At 45.6% G+C, this 13,967-nt stretch overlaps 1 protein-coding gene across 2 annotated transcripts in view; it reads left to right on the top strand.

Moving 5' to 3' along the window:
* Positions 1–12,704, top strand: part of LOC146856561 (gametocyte-specific factor 1-like) — a 622,279-nt gene extending 609,575 nt beyond the window's left edge. For both annotated transcript variants that reach the window (XM_085650745.1, XM_085650744.1), the window contains one exon: positions 12,607–12,704. In XM_085650745.1, coding sequence (XP_085506871.1) covers positions 12,607–12,622 — 16 coding nt within the window. In that variant the 3' untranslated portion in view covers positions 12,623–12,704. The remainder of the gene's footprint in view (positions 1–12,606) is intronic.
* Positions 12,705–13,967: the final 1,263 nt, after the last annotated feature.

Here is a 13,967-nt window from a genome sequence, read left to right as displayed (position 1 = left end):
GATTGGAGCTCACAACTCCTTTACGAGTTTCCTCCCAAACCCTTGAGTCCTCGGGTTCTGAGGAAGATTCGCCAAGAACGGGCCAAAGTTATATTGATCGCCCCGGATTGGCCAAGAAGGGTGTGGTACACAGACCTACTTCACCTCTCGTTGTACACTCCGTTCCATCTCCCTCTCAGGGCAGACCTCCTCTCGCAGTCGCTGGGGCAGGTTCTACACCCCCACCTCCAGAGCTTGTACCTTTATGCCTGGAGATTGAATGAGGCAACCTGAGTTCTTTCTCTTTCTCTGCCGCCAGAAATAGTGGACGTTATTTAATCATCCAGGCGACACTCCACTAAATCTGTTTACTCTTCCAGATGGCCCAGATTTATTAAGTGGTGCGGAGAGAGAGACATTGACCCTTTGAAGGCCCGCTTGTCTAATATTTGGGAGTTTTCTCTTTCTTCAGCACAGCAAGGTTGTGCTGTAGCCACTGTTACGGGCTATTTATCGGTTTTGTCGGCCTTTTTATGTTTGCCGGACCAGCCGTCTTTATTTAAGTCCCCCATTGTCATGAGGTTCATTAGGGCCTTACAAATAAGTTTCCTCCCACACCTTTCATTATGCCTCAGTGGGATTTGAATCTCGTACTTACTTTTTTAATGGGTTCTCCGTTTGAGCCTCTTCACTCTTGCCCGTTGTGAGAAGTTGGCCTGATGTATGATGTCACTAGTTCTAGTGTACACCTTATATCAGTCCAAACAACCCTTATGGTATTGGTTGTAAAGTCAACCTTATAGACCAGCTATCCTAGTGGTAGCATGGACAAGAGCAGTCTTAGGCTAAACTCTGAATGGCATGTGAAGCCATCTGTGATACCATATATAATCCCTTGAATACCAAATGAAAGGACACCACAACAGATATATATATAAAATAAAGTGTATTTATTCTAGTCAAACCCTCAGCACTCTTTATGAGATTAGAGGTAAGTACAACACAGTCTTATTCAAGCATACATTAAGTCACACAGGTAAGTAATACAGTTAGGCCCTAGGGGCCACGCAAACCATATACTAAAGAAGTGGTATAAGGACCACTGTCACGGAAATAGAATAGGCCTAGGCCTAGGGAATCGCTGGGGCTACACTACACTACCAACAGTTAGGAAGTGGGAGGCCCACGGGATTCAGGTGCAGAGTGGAAACACTCACGCGTAATGCGTATAGTCGATAGAAATAGTACAGTTCTGAAATAAACAGTTTTAGGACACTTCTGAAGCAACTAGGAAGTCGAGACTCGGAAACTAGACCCTAGGATAGTCACTACCCCTGTGAGCACCGAAGTACCCAAGTTACCTAGCCCACAGGCTACGGGTGCATAGGTGTGAACTTGCGTCGGGTTTCGTCGTGGACTTCTATGGATGCCTGAAGGAAAGTTGCTGACAGGCAGTCAGTGCAGAGTGTCCGGTGGATCCCAAGGCCGGGATCAAGAAGGAAGGGTACCTGCAAGCAGAAGGGACAGAGTCAAGGTCACTAGCCAGTGACCACGTGGAACCAGGAAGGAACCAGGCGATGTCGTGAAGATTGCAGGTGAAGGGTGAAGCTTGTCGTTGCAGCCACGGGTACCAGGAGACGTCGAGGACGACCAGGACCAGGAGGCGAGCTGTCCCACGAAGGCTCTTGCTGTTGGCGGCGTCGAAGTCGAACTAGGACTCACCAAGCCTTGGCAAGCGGAACCCGCGAAGAACGGAGGACTTGTTTCTGGTGCAGACCAGGAAGGTCTGGGGTGCATCTCTTTTGCAAAGACGCGGGAGCCAGTCTGGAGGAGCCAAACCAGCAGTGAAGATTTCATGGTGTGTCGTCACAAAGGCCGCTAGCCAACGGGCAAGCAACCGGACAGACGCGGCAAGCAGGAAAATGCAGAAGGGCCCCAAGCAGGACTCGTGGAGTGTGGGGGGTTGATCATCGGTGCAGATGGTGCTTGGGGTTGGGGCTTCTCAATCCCCGGTGCACAACTTCGAGGGTACCTCAGAAGCTGCGCTGGAAGATACTCGCCACTTTTCCCAGGTAGCCGGTCCCACGTCTCTCGTCGCCTCCACGGATCTCAGCTCGGCTGTGGATGTGGATCAGGGTTGGAGAAGTCTGGAAGTCAAGGCTCTGGTCAGGCTCTGCAGTCGTTCCCTCGTAGAACTTCAGCAAAGCAAAGGGGTAGTCTCTTGATGGTGCCTGTTTGCACAGGGTAGCCACTCCTTGGCCACAAGGGAGATTCTTCAGTCTTCTTCTTTCGTCGAAGGTCCAGAGTTTCTGTTCAAGTTGCAGGTTCAGGATAATCTAATCTCCTGGGGCCCAGCTACCACTCTTATACTAATATGGGGGGATGGGTTGCCTGCTAGGTCACGCCTTATGGGTGGGACCTGGGAGGGGGTGGTTACACCCACTTCCCTTTGTCCAGTTTCGCGCCAGAGCTGGGGCTGGAGTGCCCCAGCGCCGGTTTGAACTGGACTATGCAAGGAACACCTTGTGTGCCCCAGGCATGTCTCATTCCTTTCAGCCCACCCTGCCCCAATACACTAAAGGCTGTCTGGGGAGGTGCTAGCACCTCCCCAAGCAGGAAACCTATTGTCCAGGCCTCCCTGGCTGGGATCACTCCCAGCTGCAGGAGGTCAGACTTGTGTCGTGGCAGCAGCATCCATTTTGTGATGCTGAGGCTTTGGTCAGAGGCTAACAGTTGAAGTATGATTTTAACATGTCTTTCCCTCTAGAAGGGGGGAATAATATTCTCATGTCCAGAAATGGCATGGGGGTATTATTCCCGAGTGTTAGACACCTTACACGACATGTTTTGATAAAGCCAAACCATAGTTACCATAACCGTTTAAGATTATAAGGCACTCTAAGAGTATATGGTAGGCTATATCATAGAACAGCTATAAGGACATGGTTCCGAAAGCTGCAGACAGGCTCAGCTCATGCTAGAGCACCATCTCACATGTTACCAAGCACTCTGCCTCCAGGATTGTTAAGGCCTGCCATAGGAGTGGCTGATAGGTACACATGTGTCTATATGTAAGATAGGTATAGGAATGCTACACCTAAGCAAGGAGTGATTAAACGACCTTGCCCCAGCTGAGTGATCAGCCAGTTGTGTCATAATGGAAGGCCAAGCCAGGGGTGGCATAATACATGCTGCAGCCCCTGGTAGGCCTAGGATACACCTATGCCCTGGGTACCTAAGGTACACTGTACAGGGGCCAATAAGGTGATCCTATCCAAATGGGTTATGCACCTAAAGTACATAGTGTCAATTTAGAGAGAGAACAGCAGGGCTGTGGGTCTGATTAGCAGGCCCACAGCCACATCTAAGTCGAAAACCAGTAAAGCAAAAGCAAAAAGTGGGGGTGAACATAGAAAGCAGACCCTACTCTCCTACACCCGTTGAGGCTTCTTTCTTTTAAAACTGTTTTCTTGATTGCCATTACCTCGGCTAGGAGGGTAAGTGAGCTTCAAGCTCTTAGTTCGAAACTTTCTTTCCTGACCATTCACGCGGATAAGTTGGTTCTAAGGACCAGGGCTGCTTTCCTTCCCAAGGTGGTTACCCCTTTTCATATGGGACAATCCATTACTTTACCCACCTTATATCCTAACCCTTCCAAGGAGGAAGAGAGACTGCATCGGTTGGACCCTAAGAGGGCTGTCCGCTTTTATTTGGATCGGACTAGAGATCTGAGGCTGGACGATAAGCTCTTCGTGGGCTACGTTGGGAAAATGAAAGGCAAGGCAGTGCACAAGAGGACGCTTTCCAGGTGGATTATCTTGTGCGTCAAGATTTGCTACGCCCTAGCCAAGAAGGAACCGCCTGAAGGTATCAGAGCTCATTCCACCAGAGCTAAGTCTACTTCTTCTTCTTTGGCTAGAGGTGTTCCTGTTCTTGATATCTGCAAGGCAGCAACTTGGGCCTCCCTCCACACCTTTGCAAAGCATTACTGCTTGGACTCTGAGGTTAGGAGGGATGGCCATTTTGCTCGCTCTGTTTTGCAGGAGTTTTTGGTCTAGTCAGGTGGACACCCTCCTCCGGGAGAGGTACAGCTTTGGGAATCTATTTGAAAGTGAGGAATCCACAGGCAGAAGTATCCATCAGAAAAACAAGTTACTTACCTTCGGTATCGCTTTTTCTGGTGGATACAATATCTGCCTGTGGTTTCCTCACGCTCCCACCCGCCTCCCCGTTGTCCACCTGTTTCGACCCCCCCCCAAAAAAAGTGTATTGATTATGCAATGATGATTTTACATATATGTATATATTTGATATGCTATGTGTATATTTGAAATGTCGGTCCGCCCGTTTGCCTCGGTGGCACGGAAAACATGGGTGGAACTGACGTCAGCACGCCGACGAGGTCCTTTTGTGGCTCAAGTGACGTCATACGGTGCCGCGAGCGAAGCCTGTCCATTGTGACGTCCTCGTCGACGTGGGAGAGCTAGGAAAGAATTTTCCTGCGGAATGCTGGTGCAAGGGGTATTCGAAAGGTGAGGAATCCACAGGCAGATATTGTATCCACCAGAAAAAGCGTTACCGAAGGTAAGTAACTTGTTTGTTGTTTGTATGTATGTATGTGTGTATATATATATATATATATTCACTGAAAAAACCATAGGTTTCACACACGTTATAGTTAGGAATTAGCATTTAAAAAACCTTGCAAATTCACTGAAAAAACCATAGGTTTCACACATGTTATAGTTAGCGGAAATTTTACTGAGAAAAAACCAGTGAAATTCCCCCGTTATAGTTAGTGCAGGCAACTATAACTCACGCGACCGCAATCCTCTGCTGATGCTAATACTGTATTTAGACACTTATTTGCCCATGTCTTCTTCCATACATTTTTAGCTATACATATATTACAAATATATTTTTTTCATAAAGACACATATGTCATCAGCAGAAGATTGCGGTCGCGTGAGTTATAGTTGCCTGCACTAACTATAACGGGGGAATTTCACTGGTTTTTTATCAGTAAAATTTCCGCTAACTATAACATGTGTGAAACCTATGGTTTTTTCAGTGAATTTGCAAGGTTTTTTAAATGCTAATTCCTAACTATAACGTGTGTGAAACCTATGGTTTTTTCAGTGAATTTGTACGGTTTTTTAAATGCTAAGTTACTTTACGCCATTCGTTGCGTGCGCGCCCACTTAACGCAGTTCGTTCCGTGCGCGCACGGTGCGCTTCGCGCACAGTAAGCACGCGGTGCGCTTCGCGCACCGCGCGCCCACTTTACGCAGTTAGTGCCGTGCACGCAGGTTGGGCACGCGGTGCGCTACGCGCACCGCGTGCCCACGTTACGCTAGATGGGCCATGTACGCACGATGCGCTTCGCGCACCGTGCGCACATGGAGGACATATGATGCACTTCGTTTTGAAAGGTAATATTTTAATTTTTCTTATTTTTTATAAGCCATGCACAAATGGTGCCCTTTGGGCACCATTTGCACACGGGGTGGAGAGAGTGTGGATAATTTTTTCTTTTTTTTTTTTTGTTTAAAATATTGTGGTTTTTCACAACGCTAAAAAGCGCTGCACATTTGGTGGCCTGCAGCCACCAAAAGCACAGGGGGTGGGGAGAGTATGGATAGTGTTTTTGTTTATTACATTTTTTACCTTACGCGTACGGTAAGCGTAATCGGCGAAATTAGCGAAAAAATAAAAATTCAATTTTTGGCCTTGGGGGGTCTTTGGGGACTCCCTCAACATGGCTATGTGTGTGTGAGCTGTCTAAACAGCCCCTTTACATGTTTATTGGTTTTATTTAACAACCTAACTCTCAGTGCAAGAGAGAAAATGGCGGCCGCCGCTTCCTGGTTTCGGCCGATTCGAATGTTTACTAAGATCTAAGAGCCAATCAGAATCGCGCTCGCGCACGCCACCGTACGCGTACGGTAAGCTTACGGTAAGCGTACCGTAAGCTGGCTCAGATATATATATTGATTTAAAGGCTATTTTCTCAAAATCTACTGAACAGATTTACACCAAACCTACAAAAGGCACTTCCTTGACCTGAGGACTACCTCTCTGCCAAATTTCTAGTAATTCTGTTCAGCCGTTCGGGCTGTAGCCCTGTCTAAAGGTCCTATGGAAAAATGCATGGGAAAAACGCGTTTTGGGACCCCCTTTTATCTCAGCCCCCGCTTGACGAATCCCCCCGAGACTTTCAGGGTAGGAGCGTAGCGTAGCGCCCCACCTATTTTGAAAAATTCGCGAGGATTCGTCGACCGGCGCCAAAGTTATTCCAAATAGAATGTTGCGGTTTTCCTATGGAAAAGGGGTCCTAACTATAACTACCTACTGGCGACCGCCAGTAGGTAATATATATATATATATATATATATATTCACTGAAAAAACCATAGGTGTCACACACGTTATAGTTAGGAATTAGCATTTAAAAAACCTTGCAAATTCACTTAAAAAACCATAGGTTTCACACATGTTATAGTTAGGTGGATATTTCACTCGTAAAAAAACAATGAAATTCTCCCGTTATAGTTAGTTCAGATAACTATAACTCGCGCGCCCGCATTCCACTGCTCATGACGTCACATATTACATCACTCATGACATGGTCAGTGGCATCACTCATGACATCACTGATGACATCATCCTTGTGATAGAGTGGCGGTCGCGCGAGTTATAATTATCTGAACTAACTATAACGGGGGAATTTCATTGGTTTTTTACGAGTGAAATATCCACCTAACTATAACGTGTGAAACCTATGGTTTTTTAAGTGAATTTGCAAGGTTTTTTAAATGCTAATTCCTAACTATAACGTGTGTGAAACCTTTTTTTAGTTTTTTTTAGTTTTTCACCGTGCGCGCACCCCCGCGATTTTTTTAAAAAAAATGTTTTCGGCCTTCGAGGTCCTTCAGGGACCCCCTGACAAAGGCTAGGGGGTCAGGAACCCTCTACCCTTTTCACGTTCACCACCTTCCTTTTTCACTCTCGCACTGAAAACAAACAAAATGGCGGCCGACACTTCCTGATTTCGACCGATTCGAACGTTGACTAACATGTAACCACCAATCAGAATTACGCTCAAGCACGTTAGGGTGCGCGCACGGTGCGCGCTTATAGATATTTATATGCTTTTAAATGCTATTTTCTCAGGAACTACTGAACAGATTGACACCAGACCTGCAAAAGGCACTTCCCTGACCTGAGGACTACCTCTCTGCCAAATTTCAAGTAATTCTGTTCAGCCGTTCGGGCTGTACGTTCGACTAAAGGTCCCATGGAAAAATGCATGGGGAAAACGCGTTTTGGGACCCCCCTTTTTTCTCGGCCCCCGCTTGACGAATCACCCCGAGACTTTCAGGGTAGGAGCGGAGCGCCCCACCTATTTTGAAAATTTTGCGAGGATTTGTCAACCGGCGCCAAAGTTATTCCAAATAGAATGTTGCGGATTTCCTATGGAAACACAGTCCTACCTATAACTATCTACTGGCGACCAGCCCCCCCCCCCCCCCATTACGCCTTTCATTTTCCCTTCTTTGTTCCTTTTCAATGGGGCTACCAGTACTTTTTCTGAACATATCGGAACCAAATAAGTATTTTTAAAATAATTTTAACTTTCAACGTTAATGAGGCATGTCACAATGAGCTTTCACCTACTGTGTAGAGTTGCACTCTGACTCAACATAATGTAAAAGGCCTCATGAATTTCACACAGTATCTGTCAATGCCGGCATTTGTGCTGCCATCCAAGACTTTGTACTCCCACCATCCTGGTGACTCAGGAAGTCCCCCAAGTTGACTGAGTTGTCTTGCTTTTCCACAGATTAAAAAAAAAAAATCGAGATTTGAGCCATTGAAAAAATCGGATCTATTAATGTTGTTTTTTTTCATGATGTACTGCAATCATCTACCATATGGGGCATTTTCAGTTCTGCCATTATTTCTGCTCCTAGATCTATTGACTTACTTCACTCCCCCACGAATAATGCATGGTCTGTTGTGGAACTGGTTGCTTTGCAGTTATGTACTACATGCATCCATCTGTATATTTAAATGTCCCTACTGCTTTGAACGTTTGCGTATGTTCTGACAACTGGTATTTTCCTATGTTTTCCGTTTTTCAATGTAATACTGGAACTTATTGTTTGTAGCATGTGTTGCTGGAAATACACATGATTGTGTGCCCCCATTACCATCTGGTTCGTATGTTGTATGTGCACGGTCAAGGCTACAAATTCAATGTGTGTCTATAATTCCTTTGAAGTGATTGTTTACCCCCATTACCATCTGGTTCGTATGTTGGATGTGCACGGTCGAGGCTACAAGTTCAATGTGTTTCTATAATTCCTTTGAAGTACAACCGGTCTATTTTTCATTTCCAATACCTCAAATAAATTACCTTTGTTTCCTTTATTCCAACCAATATCTACTCTAGACCAACCCACATTGAGTCCTGCACGACTTTTGGCCCTTCTCAGGGCCTTTTGCTCCTCTTTGACAGTTTGATGTCTTTCTGGTGGAGAATGTTCTCAGGGTAATAGAAGGGAGCCCTTTCAAAACTGTCCTCCGTGTCACGCAAAGTTCCCTGAAACGACCACTACCTGGTGTGTAATCTTTGCCTGTCTCTTGATCACAGCAACACTGCCTGTACAGCCTGGCTCACCTACTATTCAAAAGAAACCCTTAGATACTGACTGGTATTTGGTGGGCCCACCACAGGATGCAGAGACTGGTTTCAGATGACACCAGTGACATCTTTGGGGACCAGCCTTTCCTCAATGGTGAGAAAAGTGAAGCGGTTGACCTCTCTGGCGTTCCTCTCCACCAACTGTCACCTAGCCCTAGAGTACTTCTTTTCCTCCGGCTCTGACTGGGTGCACGACAACCACCCCTGGTTCTTCCACACCCTTGGGACATAAAATGAAAATATTGGCACCGAGTCCAGACTGAGCACAGGCCTTCAGCAGGTATGACGTCAAGCCCTTTGACAAAGACTCAGCCCTCTAGCACCGGGCAGGAAGGACCAAAGCCCAAGACTTTATGATCTGAAGACTTCTTGGTGCCCAAGCCATTATTGTCTAAAGCATGGATGCCAAGGACGCCCCCTTTGGAAAGTTCTGATGACTTGGAGTAACCATGCCTTTAGCACCTTCAGGAGGAACTGGAAGTGAGACAAAAATGCATCTTCATCTATCGCCCTACTGCCTAAATCGCCACAAAACTGCCTCCGAAGTCTGTTGAGACTTTGCCCCGGAAGAACTAACCATAAGTTCTCTCTTAGGGGATTTCCATTGATGATAATAAGCACTGAATAGCCCCTCCCATTTGCAGGGACCCTGTAGCAATTCTTTGAAAGTCACGTCTACTTTGTCTTACTTTGAAAAGACCAGGAAAATGTGTGACAGACTTTGGCAATATAGCCTTTGCTAAGGTTGCAATCTTATTGAATTGCCTTTGGTGGCGCAGGCTGTAGATCTACCAGATAGGGTTTTGTTTGCTTATTGATAACCAAGAATTATGCAGGAGACAATCCATCTAGACAAGGATTGTTTAAAACTTGCAGGCATATCATGTCTACATAGGACCACAGTTAACAGAGATGCTTTGATTTTTTTTTTTTTGATTTTGTCCTATCTAGACAAACCCTCTTAACACCAAGAGTATGCAGAGATCTTTCTGCAGGAGAAGGGATCTGAAAGAATGTAGGTAAAGTGATAGCCTGATTGACGTGGAAATCCAAGACTACTTAAGGGAGGAATGTATGATGGGTCCTGTAAAGTTTATGTGAACAGACAGTCTATATCGCGCTAACTGCAAGCTGAAATAAGAGCCACTGAAAAGGAAGCCTTCCAGGATAGGTTTTGGAGAAAAGCCTTATGAATGGTTTCAAAAGGGAAGAGCCATAAAGCAAGAGGACAAGTTTTTAACTCCCATGGAGAAGGTCTCTGGAGGGTAGAATATATTTTCTTAATGCCTTCCAGAATCTCTTTGACGACAGGCATTCTGAAAAAAGGGATTTGTGAAGGACATTTCTGATGAGCTGTAATTGGTGTGAGATGCGTTCTGATTGTGAATAGCAATTTCGCTTTAGTGAGATACAGAAGTTATGGAAGAACAGTCTCTTCCTGATAGGTTAAAGGATTGAAATTGTTCAGAGAACACGAGATGCAGAATCTCTTCCACTTGTAGGAATAGGAATTTCTAACGGGTGGCCTTTAGGCTTTTCTTAGAACCATCTATGCATTGCTGAGGAAGATTAAGGTGACCCTAATATATGAGTTTAGGAGCCATGCAGCCAGATTCAGAGAGGGATGGTTGGAATGTTTAATATGGCCTCCTTCTGAAGATCTGGTCTGCACAGCATCCCCCTGTGTGGACATTCTGAGATGGAGGAGGTCTGTAAACCACAACTGTGGGGGCCACTCCGGAGCAACAAGAATCATTCTGCCCTTTGAGTGTGAGAACTTGATGATTACGGTTAGCAGTAGGGGAATTGGAGGAAAGACGTAATAAATTTGCCTTATCAGTCAATCCATAGGGCATTCCGCAGTTACCTGGTTGGTAGAACCTTAAGGCGAAGCTTAGGAATTTTATTGTTTTCTCCTTCTGTATAAAGATCTCTTTCAGGAAATCCCCAATATTAAAAGATTACATAAAGTACAGCGTAGTTTAGTCCCCATTCATGATTGTCTGAAGGATTCTGCTGAGAATGCCTGCTTGAGCATTCTGTTTTCCCAAAGAAGGACTGCTGCAATTTTGAAATCTCTGGGTAAAAGCTATTTCCAGATTTTGTGCTTCTGGAAAACATTGGTCTGGATCTTGTTCCTCCCTGTTAGTTCAGATAGTGCATGGTTGTTGTATTGTCTTTCTGAACAAGGAGAGAGAGTTGGTCTTGAATGACTGGAGAAAAGCCTTCAAGGCTAGATGACCTGCCCTTCGCTCTAGCAGGTTGATGTGGTAAGACTGTTCCGTCTGAGACCATGTACCTTTTATCTGAAGATGGGCTTGAGTACCCCAACCTCCTTGGGAGGCATCTTTCACTATGGTGTGGGTCGGAAAGGTTTGGTGAAAATTCATTCTTCTGAGTAATTTTTTGAGCTGCAGCAATATTTGAGAGATTGTTCCACATGAGTGGTTATCACTCTGTCTTCCCATCTGCCCGAGAGCTGATCCTTTTGGTCTTCTAAAAGCAAAAAGAAGAGATGGACGGAATGCTGAACAAATCAAACATTCACCCTCCAGTCAGAGATCTGGGTTTAATCCAATGTTTTTCTGCTCCCCATGCGACCTCAGTTTGGACCCAGCCGTATGTAATCGGTCTTGACCCGGCTCCCCATGGGAATAGTCCAGCCCGAACTGCCAAGCCAGGTACTCCCTGGACCGGAAAAAAGCATCATGGGTTTGGGGTATCACCCCTCATTAGCCAGGCTAGCTTGAATCCAGTGGCACGGTGAGCAGAGGACCCACGTCTGAGCATACCTTTCCCACTCATTGAATCTAACATTCCGTCCCTACCACAGATCTGGGTTTAATCCGTTGTTTTATTTCTCACCACACCACCCCACTTTGGATACAGCCAAATGCAAATTAGTCTTGACCCTGCTCCCCATGGGAACAGTGTAGCCCAAACTGCCAAGCCAGGTTCTGTTTCCGGTCCAGGGAGAACCTGGCCTGGCAGTAAGGGCTGATCTGTTCCCACGAGGAGCAGGGTCAAGACTGATTTGCATATGGCTGGGTTCAAACTGAAATAGTGAGCAAAAAAACAATGGATTTAGGCCCAGATCTCTGTACTGGGGATGACTGTTTGACATTGTTCAGCATCCGGTCCATTAATTGTTCTTTTTGCATTCGTCGTCCTAAGTGGAATGGGTATGCCCACACTTGGATCCCATGCTCTACGTGCCGCTTGAGTCAAGCATACCTGGCTAATGAGGGGTGATACCTCAAAACCGGTCCTAGGATGCTTGTTTCTGGTCTAGAGAGGACCTGGCCTTGCAGTTCGAGCTGCACTGTTCCCATAAGGAGCCAGGGTCAAGACTGGTTTGTATATGGGTGGGCCCCAACAATAATGGCAAGGTGAGCAGAAGAACAATGGATTTAGACCCACATCTCTATACTAGGGGTGAGTGTTTGACATTGTTCAGCATTTTTAATTGTTGTTTTCCCATTGGTCTTCTAGGCATTGTTGGAGAGGCTGCACGTAGAGGTGTGTATTTGAGACAAGGAAGATGCATGTTACTATTGAATCCTGAAGAGAAGAAGGAGCCTTGATGAGCCAGTCATTTAGGTTTTGAAAGACTAAGATTTTCTTTTCCTATGGTCTCTTCCCACAGTGATCCTCAGGAATTTCTGATGTTTCCTGGCTACAGGGATGTGCAAAAAGGCATCTTGTAGGTCTGTTTAGCATAGCCAGTCTCCCTGATAAAGTTGGGGTAGATTTGCTGACATTCTGAATTCTCCTTTAAGAATCCACATGTTTGCTTTCGTGAGGTCTAAAATGGGGTCTGTACTTTTTTTTTTGACCTTTCTATTTCACCAGTAAGTAACAAGAATACAAACCCAATTCTTTCTGACAAAAGGTCACCTTTTCCACTGCTTGTTTCAACAGGATGGAGACTTCTTGATGCAATTCTTCCCAGTGGTAAAGAAGTGTTTTCTTCGGTGGAATGGACAGTGGAGGACTTGTAAATCTGAAAGAGGAACCGTGCTCTGAAATGTTCAGAACCCTTTTGTCAATGATTATATTTTGCCACTCTTGAAGATAAAATATTGTACCTCCCCCTACCGGAGTAGGCAAGTCGGGAGGGGGCCTAGATACCTCATTGATTGCCCCCCAGTGGTCTTAGAGACCTGGGCAGATGATTACTCTCCTCCTGAGCCTCTTGACTGACTGTCTGTTGATGATTTCTCTGTGGCTGAGATGATTGTGGTTGCTGTTGTCCAGTAGTCCAGTGAAGGGTCTGAACCCTCTGGTGGAAGTAGTAGCAGTCTTAAGACCTACAGGTATGTCTTCTATAGTCACTTCTTTTCACTAATCTGAAAGCTTTGAGAGTGTCGAGCTCACACTTCATTCTAGAAATCTGATTGTCAGAATGATAGCTAAAGGGAGGTAAGTGTTAACCTGAAAAGGGCGGGTTTAGAATCCAGAGTTGGGCTTCTGCTTTCAAACCTATGAGTCTCAGCCAAATACGCCGAAGCGCTAGTGCATGACAACCATGTACCGCTATAGTTGAGGAATCGCCTGCAGCACTGATAATTTGGTTTGACACCATCATTCCTTTGTTAAAGATATCCTGGAAATCCTGAAGCCCGTGTTTAGAAAGATCTTCGATGAACTTTGAAGAGTCCCAAAAAGATCTATCATAGCGCCCTAGGAGAGCAGTTGAACTAGCCGCTTTCATGGAAACTGCAGAGGTTCCTCATACCTTTCTGCCCACTGAATCCAATTTCTTGGTTTCCTTATCAGGAGGGTACTGTAGAGGATGGAGCAGTGGCATGATGTTTCGGAGCTGTCGAAACAATGACTGAGTCTGGCATTAGATCAGTATGGAGAAAAGATGGATCTTGATCAGGCGGGCTGTATTTGTTGTAGTTTTTTTGTAGGCATGACATAGCAGCCATAACAGCAGCCAGTCAAAAAAAAGTTCCATCTCTGGTTCTAAGAGGTCTGCAACCAAAGTAGTGGTCTTGCCCCGGACCTTCAACGAGCTGTCAAAAATTATCAATCTGGATTTAGTAGTGATTGGTAAATCATTATTCAATTTGTTAGCGCTAGGATAGGAGATAATCTCGGTGGGGGAGATTCTGTTAAGGTAGACAAATACAGTCCAGAAGAAGATTCTGAATGACCAGATTGTGAGGATCTTAACCCAGGTGTAAAGCATCTTCTCCGTCTTGAGTGTGAGTCTGAGAGACTTTGGACGATGATGACAATTGGATCTTGACCTATAGATGCAAGGACTGGTGTGA

Source organism: Triturus cristatus, chromosome 4_1 (assembly GCF_964204655.1).
Source record: "Triturus cristatus chromosome 4_1, aTriCri1.1, whole genome shotgun sequence".
Lineage (NCBI taxonomy): Eukaryota > Metazoa > Chordata > Amphibia > Caudata > Salamandridae > Triturus > Triturus cristatus.
Note: the sequence above shows the minus strand (reverse complement) of the source record. Positions and strands in the feature narration are given on the sequence as shown.